The sequence below is a fragment of the Petaurus breviceps genome, unplaced genomic scaffold (genome assembly GCF_028583685.1).
Source record: "Petaurus breviceps papuanus isolate PSGF00001 unplaced genomic scaffold, PetGlider_PUasm1.0 90977, whole genome shotgun sequence".
In the NCBI taxonomy this organism is placed as follows: Eukaryota; Metazoa; Chordata; class Mammalia; order Diprotodontia; family Petauridae; genus Petaurus; species Petaurus breviceps.
Window position 1 is genome coordinate 25,564,673 of NW_027187391.1, and position 12,610 is coordinate 25,577,282.

General features: G+C 38.3%; 2 protein-coding genes across 37 annotated transcripts in view; both read left to right on the forward strand.

The window, feature by feature from the left end:
* TRDN (triadin) overlaps nucleotides 1-12,610 on the forward strand; it is a 565,674-nt gene that overhangs the window by 404,791 nt on the left and 148,273 nt on the right. The window lies entirely within an intron of this gene.
* On the forward strand, nucleotides 7,546-8,786 carry NGRN (neugrin, neurite outgrowth associated). The gene is given in 2 exon segments (XM_069076921.1): nucleotides 7,546-8,045; nucleotides 8,048-8,786. Coding segments are annotated over 2 exon segments (936 nt in total). The 5' UTR covers nucleotides 7,546-7,735; the 3' UTR covers nucleotides 8,674-8,786.

Below are 12,610 nucleotides of genomic sequence, written 5' to 3' on the forward strand. Positions count from 1 at the left end.
CTTGGCCTGAAGCTAAGATTGTTCTCTGCTGATTTTTTTCCCCTCTCTCTTCAATGGCTTTCTCATTTAGTGGACCATTTGGGACTGGAGGCTAATTTAGAAAATGAAAAGAGTGACACATTCTCACTGTGCAGAATCTACATTCCCTCAAATAAGAGAGCTTAAATTCAAAATACAGTGACATCTTCTGGAACTGAGATATGGGGTTGCATGTTGTGCTTGAAGAAATCAAATTGCAAAAGGCTCCTGTGTTTGTCAGTGTGAGCTGAATAAATAGGCATTATTTGCTTCTTTCACATTCACTTATGCACTTTATGAACAAAATTACACATTTGTTCACCAAAAAACATTTTCTGGAATGAAATAGAGGAAAATGCATTCTCTTGGGAAGAGGGGCTAATAAATACAGCAAATTTTCATTTTTTATTCATGTTATTTACCCAGAATGTATACATGACTGCATGTCCTCATTGTTCTATCATAATATGTAGTGCTCAGAATTTCTGCAATATGGAATCAGCAACATTTATGTTAATGTTTCTATAAGAAAGGATGTTGAAGACACTTTGAAATTTACTTTAGTTATAATCTCTCTTGAATACATAAGACCATTTCTTACTATAAAGTGACTGTAAGTAGAACAGGTTTTTATATATTGAATCCATTCTTTAAATCAATAGAAAGGAAATAATGAAAAGATTTTTGAGGCTCAATTTGGATCTTTTTTTCAGGGGTTTAGAATAGTAACATGTAGGTGGTAGAAGATGCTTTTCCAGTAATAGATAAAAAAAACTATTTTCAGATTGGTTTTCCTAGGCAGGTTTCACTTTTATTTGAATATCAGTACCAGAAAGACAAAAAGTACTTACCCCAGATAACCCATATAGAACATGTGTTTTCCAGCTAAATCATCTACTATTATACATCCTAGTTAACTGTTGTGATTCCTGTAGAATTGTCTCTTAGAATACTATCTCTTAGAGAGAACTATTTGGTTAATGACATCCAGTACTGCTTTGTGATTATTAAAGCCTATCATCAACGAAGATTAACGAGGTCTGTAGAAAATCAGCTATGCAGTACAGTGGGAAGTAGTGATATATGAAGTCAGAGGACCTGGATTCAGTGATTCTCAGCACAGCCACTATCCAGGTGTCCTTAGTCAATCTATCAGCAAGAATTTATTTAGTACCTATCATGTTCCAGACATTTTGCTAGGCTCTGGCAATTTAAAAAGATACAAAAGTGAAATATTTCCTGTCCCAAAGGATCATATATTCTTCTAGGGGAATTCAACACATATATGGCAGTGGTAGCATGGGAGGGAGTTTGTTAATGTAAGCAATAGAACTAACAGCTCTCACTGAGATCACGATTTATGATTTGCAAAGTGATGTTCTCCACAATAACGGAACCTGTTGTTGTTATTGTTGTTCAGTCATTCAGATGTATTCGACTCTTCGTGACCCCATTTGGGATTTTCTTAGCAAAGATACTGGAGTAGTATGCCATTTTCTCATACACCTCATTTTACAGATGAAGAAACTGAGCTGAATTGGGTTAAGTGACTTGCCCAGGGTCACACAGCTAGTACCTGTCTGAGGCCAAATTTCAACTCAGGTCTTTCTGACTCCAGTCCTGGCACTCTATCTACTGTACCATCTAGCTAGGGAACCTAGCCGATATCTTCCCATAAATCTATCAGATATCCCATCCTAGAATCCACAGTCCATTCAAACTGACCTACTTGTTATCCTATTGTTTGTGATGAAAAACCTCATCCAAAATTTAATCTAGAACACGGAGATTTCTTAGGATAAGAGCGTGAACTTATTCTCTTCCCAGAAAGAAAAGGGCAATCTTCCCCATGACTGATCATGAGCAAGAGCCACATTACAAAAGGCAGAACAAGAATTTATACCCTAATGTCATCAAACCCTGCCCTCCCCATCCCTTCTCCCATTGGCTGAGAGTTGGGCTCAAGTTCGAAAATCTTCCCCAATGGCAAAGAACAGAGGAACCCACCACTATGGCTTACAAAGAACAAGGATGATGATTGACAGCAAGGCAAGGGGGGAAAGGGTCCCAAAGCAATGGGGAGGAGTGAGCTTAGGCAGTCCTCCACCAGGGCTGGCCAGGAGGAGGGGCGGCAGAGGAGAGAAATCTGAAAGCCTCCTGAAAGGGCTTGCTGCTGATTAACAGTAGAAGTGAAGGGGTGGGAGAGGGGAGAGGGAAGTTCTGAGAAGTTTTCACTTCCCCCCAGACACTATGTATACAATTTTCTGTCTCTTATTTGTATGCATTACTTGATATTGTTTCCCATGCCTAGAATATTCTCTCTTCCCCTCTGCCTCTTGGAATCCCTAGCTTCCTTCAAAGTTTAGTTCAAATACCACTCTTACATGGGCCTTTCTTGGACCCTCAGTTGGCAGCACATCATTGCTAAATTACATTGTATGTACTTGTTGTGTATTCTCTTTTTGCTTATCTGTGTATACATTTCCCTGTAGTAGAGTGCAAGCTCCTTGAGAACAGAGGCCATTTTCATTTTTGCCTTCGTAACTAGCTTTGTTCTTAGAAGATAGTAGGCTCTTGCTAAATGGTTGTTGAATTGAATCAAGGTAAATGGTCTTATCATCTCTATTTAAAGATGGAGAAAACTGAATCTCAAGACAATTCATGTAACTTGTTTACAGTCACACAGTAAATAAGAGCTAAGAGTTTAACCCAGATCTTCAGGCTCCAAAGACTTCCACTGTACCACTTTGCACTGTATCACACCAAAACAACTTTCTAAGTTAATCATTTTTCAAAAATGGAGATTATTCATGTCCTCAAAAGAATTTTCTACCCATTTCTAAAGCAAAGCATGATGCCCTTGAGTACCTCATATTTGACAATTCAAAGAGTCTCTAAACCTAAAGGCTACATTGACAGTTAAGTAGAAACTTTGAAATGAAATATGGTACTATGATATCTCACAATTTGAAAAACATTTCATAGAGACATCAGTTGAAGAGGTGGGGTATTATAAAATAATCAAGTGCTGATTTGAAATCTGTGAGCTGCTGGATGGCTTCAAGATAGGACTGTTCCCATATCAAAAGAACCACCCTCAGAATCCATAATGGGTTATTATGGTTCATCAGTTGATTTCTTTGTCCATCTTCTCTTCTTTATTAATAGATCTTTCTGATAAAATACTGACATATGGTGGTAAAAAGGGAAGTCGGATTTAGGGCCTCAATCAGTGTGGGTTCCTCAGGAAAAGTTGGATTCTGTAGACATTTATTTATCATCCAAAAGTTTAAAGGCAAAATTGAATCTTTCTTTACAAAATGTTTTAAGGGAAAGAACATAAAAATGTTATTTTTCATTTTCAAGATTATGGGATATTATTGAATAAGAAGAGAAAATGAATAAAATAAAACAAAACAAAGGAAACAAATATTGTTTTATGAAGATCCTCAGCATAATCCAAATGGCTCTGTCAAGTCAAAGGATTAGGGAGCAGGTAGGTGGTACAGTGAAGAGAGCACCAACCCTGGGGTCAGGAGGACCTGAGTTCAAATTTGGCTTCAGACACCAGACATTTTCTAGCTGTGTGACCTTTGGAAAATCACTTAACCCCAATTGCCTTGCCTTCCCCTCTCAAAAAAATAGCGTCAAAGGCTATTTGACTGAATGGCCAGGTTTTCTGCTACTTTATCTTCATACTGTTAAGCACTGATGGAATTCAAAATGGTCTCATTCTTTCTGGCACAGACTCATTAATACAATAAAACATGAGTGACCTTAGGTTTTTCACCATTGCCCTTTACACATGTAGCTGCATCACAGTCTTCAAAGAACCACTGTCTAGGGGATGAACAGGGGTTTAGAAAACTGACACAATTAGGCTAAGTGATTTTCAAAGACTTGAGATTATCTGATGTTAGGTACTATGTGCCGCACAGGGATATATCAAAAACACCAAGCCTTCAGTGTTTAGTTACTAATTGTTCTTCCCATTAACATTTGTTCTTCTGTATGATTAGAGCTTCTCTAATTTCCTAGATGCATTATTATCTCATAAGGCACAGTCAGAGGCTTTGACTAATTAGACTTCTGCATGGAAACTTTCCCCAGATCTTGCTTTGCAGAGTCTTGCAATCCTGATGAAGTCTTTACTTGCCAGATAGGGAAATGGAAGACAAAACAAGATTGTTATGATAATAAAACTGCATCATAGGGTTAAAAATTAACAGAAACAATTGATCATCAGGCAGACAATTATTTGGAATAAATGAAGGAATAAGAGTATCTGCTCTGTCTGAGCAGATACTGAGTATTGGAACTGTTATGCCCTAAGGGGGAGGGTTGGCATTGAAGAAAGGAAGTTAATGAATATAATTATATTATGTGTTAAAGGTTTTTATTTTTAATCTGAGGTAGCATAATATAGTAGAAAGATAAATAGTGAGGAGCCAAAACTTGAGTTTGAGTTCCTACTCTAACATTTAATCCTAGATTAATGGTATGCCTTCTCTGAACCCTAACTTCCTCATCTGTAAAATGAGGGTGAAAATAATCACTAAACTCCCAGGATTATTCATTGGAAAGAGCTTTATAAATCTCAAAATCTTAAAAATAAAGGTTAGTTACTGTCATAGTATCAGTGATTTTATGTAACAATTGTTGATTTTATTAACATATTCATAATTATAGGATTACTGATAGTTTATACTTAAAAGGGAAGATTATTTTCACATTGGCTACTTCTTATATAAGTACTGAAATATCTCTGGAAAATCAAAAACATAAAATCTTCATTAAAAATACATTGGAATGGGGTGGCTAGGTGGTTCAGTCAGGAGGACGTGAGTTCAAATCTGGCCTCAGAAACTTAACACATACTAGCTGTGTGACCTTGGGCAAGTCACTTAACCCCCATTGCCCTCCAAAAAGTAAAAAAAAAATACATTGGATTGTTGCCACAATTGTTGAAGCATATTCTAAGGATACCTTACTTAATTCAGGGATGGGGAACCTGTGGCCTGGAGGCCACATGTGGCCATCTAGGTCCTTGGTTGTGGTCTTTTTGAGTCCAAGTTTTACAGAACAAATCCTTTTATTAAGGGTATTTGTTTTGTGAAATTTCGATTCAGCAAGAGGGCCACATTTGAGGCCCAGAGGGCCACATGTGGCCTAGAGGCTGCAGGTTCCCCACTCCTGATAGGTATTAGAAGAAAGTTACTTATCTTTCTGTTCCTACAAAGTAAAGAGGTTGAAAAATATTCAGTGATAGTCTAAAAGAACATGAATGGACCAGAGGCAGAGCTGAAATTTAGAACTAAAACAATTTGTTTTTTGTTTATTCCTCTATATGCAATGAGCCCTCCTATTATTTCATGTCCCCCAAAGTGTTCATATATAAATCTAATACTTTCCCCTGTCACACACTGCCTTCTGATTGGGCTTGCTAAATTAAGGGTCAGTCACCTCCTCAGTCTTGCTTGTTACCAATGAAGCCAATTAATGTTTCTGGGTGTCACTGGCAAGTTTAAATCATGGTAAGGCAAGAAGAAAACAGAATAAAGGAAGAAACAAAACAAGTGGAGGTTTATAGGAAGAATTTTGTTTAAGCAAAGCAAATAATGTGAAAGAAATTAGTAGGTTGTATTATATGTATAAATTAGGGGGGGAAGAAGGATAATACAATTCTACTATGAATTTATGTATTCAAATTAGGAAAATAAAATCTAGATTGGGTTGGTTGACAGCGAAAGTGACAGATTAATGGGGAATGGACTTCACTTTTTGTTTTCTTTACTGCTACTTCTGGGACAAGGGTTGCTACAAAGATACTCTATTTACATGCCAGAAATGTCCTTTAGAATCACCTATTCCCTTATTTATTGAAAGAAGGAAATTAGAGCTAAAGCTTCACAGAATTGTATAATCTCTGAATTGGAAGGAATTTCAAAGGTTATTTAATCCAACATGTGCTTGAAAAGGAGACTCCTTTATGATAACCTTTGAAAAGTGGTTAGCCAACCTTCACTTGAAAACATCTAGGAAAGGGAACCCCCTTACTTTCCAAGGAAGTGGCAGCCCAGACCACTTTTGAACTGCTCAGATTGTTAAAGTTCTTCAAGCCAAAATTTTATTAAGCCAAAATCCATCTCTGCAACTTCTTTCACATTCCTCTTAGCTTTCCCCTATTGCATGAAAAAGAAAGTTTTTTATATGACAGTCTTCTAAATAAGTGAAGATGACTAAGACAACTGACCCCTTACCTCCCCACCATCAAACCTTCTCTTTGTCTAGTCTAAACATACATAGTTCCTTTAGCTGGTCCTCCCATCACATGGTCTCCAGTCCTTTCATCATCATTGTGGCCTTCTTGACACAACCCACATTGAAAATCTCTTTCCTAAAATGTGACACCTTAACACAGGGCTCCAAATGTGGTCCAGATGACTGAAGCAGAATATAGGGAAACTATCCATTGCCACAGTATTGATGAAAAGGTTTGTTACAAATAGCATTGAACTTGGAGCCAGGTAGCCTAGGTTTTAATTACAGCTCTATTACTCACTAGTTATGCAGCCTAAGAGAAATCACTTCATTTTTCTGCACAAAAAGATATTCATCATTTGCATGAAGGCATTTTATTGGGTGATATCTAAGGTTTCTTCTTTGAAAATTAAATGAAAATTCCTGCCTTCTGGGGTTGGAGCCAAGATGGCAGCATAGAAGCAGGAAAACTCCATGAGCTCCCCCCATAACCACCTCAAATACCTATAAAATATGACTCTAAACAAACTTTAGAGCTACAGAACCCACAAAGTGACAGAGAGAAACAAACTTCCTGCTAAAGGCAACCTGGAAGGCAGACAGGAAGGGTCAATTGCAGCATTCTGGGAGCCAAGCCCAGTCCAGAGTGAGCCTGAGGTTTTAGCCCCAGGGCAGCCCTGAGCAGCAGTGGCTGGAGCAGACTTGGGGAGAGTGGATCACCAGCAGCTGTAGCAGTTTTCAGAATTATCAACCCATAAATGCCAAAGACAAAGTAAAAGGTCAGTGTGGCACTCTGCTGGAACTGGGAGGGGGGGAGGGGATGGAGGAGAAGGTCTAGCCCCTACCCCCTGGGGTGAGTAGTGGTGGAGGTGTGGGGCCCTGCAACCACCTCCATGTGGCTGCTGCAGATCTCCTGGCCTGCAGATCATAGGGGGGCCAAGCGACCATTCAGAGGCTAATCACTCTTGCTTTAACCTGCTTGGATCTGGATTCCTGTCTTGGGTGGAGGTCCTGGGGTGTGTGACCAGGTGCTAGAGTTTGTGGGGGCTTCAGAGAGGGCAGCCAAGTAATAGCTCTGGCAGCTGCGAAAACCCCAGCAATTTGGGACAAAGCTCTCCTCTCTGGAAGGAGTGTTCTACTATGGCAAGAAGCTCAAAAGTCAAGTAATTGAGTGGCAACGTGAGCAAGCAAAGGAAGCAAAGCAAGCATGGCTGTCAAACCTTAAATCCCTTTTTTGGAGACAAAAAGGATAAAAGCATGGAACAGGAGGAAGACAATGAAGTCAAAACTCCTGCACCAAAAGCTTCCAAGAAAAATATGAATTGGTTATAGGCCATGGAGGAGCTCAAGAAGGATTTTGAAAATCTAGTAAGAAAAGTGAAGGAGGTCCTTTCTAAGCAGCCATAGATGGTGCAGATGTGATTCCTTCTCCTTTTCCTCTCACTGTGCCAGCATCATGGCTGCTGCTTCTAGCTTCTTGGTGGCTTCATGGCTCCATGCAGCCACTGCATGGTCTCAGCTCATGGTGCATGGTGTGGTGGGGCTACCCGAGACCGTCCCGACGCTGGGTCCTGGCCTAGGGGACTTCGAGCATGACCTGGATTCGGACTTGGAACTAGAGCAAGAGCAGGAGCTGCAAGAGTTGGAGAGAGCTCTGAAACAACAGAAGAAAGAGATTCAATTCCAGAAAATCTGCAGACAGATAGAAGCCTCAGGTGCTCCACAAAGGGTCCTGACTAGGAATGCCAGGGAGCAGATCTGGTATTACCCAAGGAATTTTCTGAGGACTGCTCAGTTCCCAGATTGGCTGAAGGCTTTGGAATCAGCACTGATGTGATCAGAAAGGTTTTAAAGAGTAAGTTTGTTCCCATGCTGAAGCAGGAAATAAAGCAAGATCAGGAGGTCCTCAATAAAGCTAGGATCATCCATAATCCATAGATGCAACTGGCTTTACAAGAGCAGCTACCACTGCCAACCTCTACAGGTTATCTAGTCTCAGGACCAGTGCCAACATCAGGATAGGAGGCCCTACCACACCTCTGTCATAAGAGCCAAAATTATATTTCAGCTTTGTAGAAAAAAGAGAAGAATCCTCAGAGTTGGAAAACTCCAAGAAGCCAGAAGGTCAGGGACAAAGTATCTCAGATATTAGGGAGGGAGAGGCATAAGGCTCTAGCTGTAATCTTGGGTGATCATAGAGGAATGCAGAGCATATCATCTTCATCCAGGAATCAAATGCGACCAGAAGGGTCTCACACTGATGGGCTGCTAAATAAGGAGAAAGAAGAGGTGGTAAAGGAACCCAAGACAGATGGCAAAGAGTTTAGCAGCAAAGTATTTCAGAAAGGGAAGGAGTTCTTTGATAGCAATGGAAACTTTCTTTATAGGATGTGATTAGGAATTTGACATATTTATGAGAATGTCACAAAGAAGGAAGGAAGAACAATGCTACCAAGTTTGGTATTTTATTTTTACTTGAATATATTATTGTCCCAAATTGCTACATATTATTTAGTTGTCCTGGATTAGGAACTACTGTATTTCTTGGAATAAGAGAATTATCCATGAGATTCTAGACTTCAGTGTGCCAAAAAAGCCATGTAGGGCAGCTATGTGATAGAACAAAACTGTTGGTGTCTCTGCCTTTTGATGATAGACAGCTGGGTGGTACCATGGACAGAGCACTGGACCTTGATTTTGGAAGACTTGTGTTCAGATCTCACCTCAGACACAGATAATAATAGCACCTACCTATCTGGGTTGTTGTAAGGATCAAATGAGATATTTGTAAATGCTTTGCAAATTGTAAAGTATTATATAAATGTTATTATTACTAAACAGTGAGCACTGGAAGGTTTATTATAGAATTATACATTATATATTATTATAGGTTTCTATAGAAGAAATGTTTATCTTCAATTGAAGATTCTCTGGATCACATTCATTTTTACTAAGGGGTCTTAAAGCGCAGAGTGCAGGGAACTTACCCTTTTCATGTTACAATAAAGTTGCTCATTTTGTGAGGGGTTGTCTTCTGGCTCAGTGAACAATTATAAGGCTCTGTCTGTTGTCTTGAGATGTAGGTAAGGAGAAGCAGAAAGCTGACTATTGGCTTGATTTTCTTTTGGCTTTAAAACCCATGAAGCCTAGAACTTAATAGGAACTGGTTTCCTTGTATGAAAAATAAAATGCTTCCATCATTCAATAAAAAAGAAGTGGAGGAAAAATTGGGAAGAGAAATGAGAATGATGAAAAAAATCATGAAGTCAGTCAATAACCTGACTGAAGAAAATAACACCTTAAAAAAATTGAATAACTCAAATCACAAAAGAGGCCCAAAAAGCCAATGAGGAAAAGAATGCCTTAAAAAGCCAAATTTGCCAGATGGAAAAAGAATTTCAAAAGCTCACTGAAGAGAATAATTCCTTCAGACTTAGATTGGAGAGAATGGAAGTTAATGACTTTATGAGAAATCAAGACACTATTAAACAGATCCAAACAAATGAAAAATAGAAGGCAATCTGAAATATCTCATTGGAAAAACCACTGACCTGGAAAAGAGATCCAGGAGAGACAATTTAAAAATTATTGAACTACCTGAAAGCTATGATAAAAAAAAAGAACCTAGAAATCATCCTTCAAGAAATTCTTAAGGAAAATTGCCCTGATGTTTTAGAACCAGAGGGCAAAATGGAGGTTGAAAGAATACACTGATCATCTCTTGAAAAAGATCCCCAAAAGAAAACTAATAGGAATATTAGGGACAGGTTCTGGAGTTCCCAGATCAAGGAGAAAATATAACAAGGATCCAAGGAGAAAAAATTTGAATATTGTGGAAACATTCAGAATAACACAAGATCTAGCAGCTTCTACAATAAGAAATCAAAGGGCTTGGAATATGATATTCTGGAGGTCAAAGGAGCTAGGATTAAAACCAAGAATCACCTACCCAGCAAACCTGAGTTAAATGTTTCAGGGAAAAATATGGTCATTCAATGAAATAGATGACTTTCAGACATTCTTGATGAAGAAAACAGAATTTAATAGAAAATTTCACATTCAAATACAAGGAGCAAGAGAAGCATGAGAAGGCAAAAAGGTAAAATAAATTATAAGGAACTTATTAAAGTTGAACTATTTACATTCCTACATGGAAAAACAATCATTGTAACTTATGAAATTTTTCTCAGTATGAGGATAGTTGAAGGGAATATAAATGTATACATATGTATACTACATATATGTCTATATAGGAGGGTATATGTGCATATGAATACATATGTGAGTGTGTGTATATATGTTTACAGGTATACATAGAGGGCACAGGACCAATTGAATAGGAAGGGGTCATACTTAAAAGGTGAAATTGAGAGGTGATAGGGAGAGACAGAATAGGGTAAATTACCTCATATAAAAGAGGCAAGGGAAAACTGTTACAATGGAGGGGAAGAACAGGAAGGCAAAAGGGAATGAGTCAACCTTACTCTTTGGCTTCGGGAGGGAATAACATACACATTAAATTGGGTATCTTACCCTACAGGAAAGTAGGGGGAACGGGAGATGATAGAAAGGAGGGCAGAGTCGGGGGGGGAGGGTAGTTAGAAGCACACACTTTTGAAAAGGGGCAGGGTCAAAGTAGAAAATAGAACAAGTGGGGGGTGGGATAGGATGGAGGGAGATATAGTCAGTCTTTCACAATATATCCACAGGAGAGAGCAGATTGGGGAGGGGGCATTCAGTGGGTTTGCTATTTTGGGGTGGCAGGTAGGAAAAAGACAGGGAGAAAATTTGTAACTCAAAATCTTGTGGAAATGAATGTTGTAAGCTAAAAATAAGGCAAATGTTTTGCATAACTACACATGTACAACCTATATTGAATTGCTTATCTTCCCAGTAAAGGTGGATAACGAGGGAAGGAAGTAAAGAATCTGGAATTCAAAGTTTTGAAATCAAATGTTTAAAAAATTATTATTATTATTAATTATTATTTACATGCACTGAGAAATAAGATATATAGGCACTGGGGTATGAAGATCCATCTTGCCCTACTGGAAAGTTGGAGGGTGAATCGGAGAGGATATAGTAGAGAGCAGATTGGGGAAGGGGTATTCAGTGGGTTTGCTGTTTTGGGGTGGTGGGGAGGGAAAAGACGGGGAGAAAATTTGTAACTCAAAATCTTGTGGAAATGAATGTTATAAGCTAAAAATAAACATAAAAGAAAAAAAAAGAAAATTCCTGCCTTCCTGAGTCTCAGCTAAAATCCCACCTTCTGCAAGGAGCCTTTCACAGTCCTTAATCTTAAGTCTTACTCTTAGTGTCTTTCCTCTGAGACTATCCCTAATTCATCCTGTATTTATCTTCTTTGTATATATTTGTTTTTGTTTTTCTCCCCTATTAGACAGTGAGTCCTTGAGAACAAGGGCTGCTTTTCCCTCTTTATATCCTCAGCATTTGGCACAGTGCCTGGCACAAAGTAAATACTTAAAATATATATTTTTGACTGACTGCCTTGGTTGATTTTCTAACTACTTCAATAGAGGGAGGAGATGGTTCCTGAAACATGGATCTTTGAAAAAGTAAAACAATCAGCCCTCTTATAAAATCACATGGCATGAATGAATCTAGAGGAGCCATTCGATCTAATTCTCAGTTTTTTGATGAAGATATATGCAAACTATTTTCTAATTTTATACCTATGTAGAATGAGATTTTATACCTTTCCTCAGTAACTCATTCCAATGTTGAGTATCCTTAACTTTTAATTGATTTTAAAAATGAACAGTGACTTTTAATCATTCATTTAAAGAAAGATTCTTTCCCCTCCCCAGTTATTCTCAACATATGACCCCATGAAAGCTGTTTTTGTACTTCTGAGTTCTTTTTCTCACTGTCTGTAATCCTTCAGTGGCCCAGAAGAGATCGGTAAGATCAAGGTATATGGGATGGGAGTGGGTGGGGAGAAAACAGGACTATTGGTAGAACCTAATGAATGTAAGGTCATTTATATTTTTCATAATCAAAAGATATAGTATATGTACACATACATGAATTGTTGCTTTCATTATTTTTTTGTGGCATTATCTTTTTTGATTGGTTTCAAATAGAAATGATCCTGGAAAATTAACTATTTATTATATTTAACATTCTATGCAATATTGTACAGCTTAATAAATTAGGCAGCTAGGTGACTTTATGGTTAGAATATTAGACTTGGAAACAGGAAGATCTGTGTTCAAATCTTGCTTCAGGCAGTTATTAGCTATGTGACTTTGGATGAGTCACTTAACCCCTTAGCCTCAGCCATTCAGGAAGGCAGACAAAAAGTATTTAT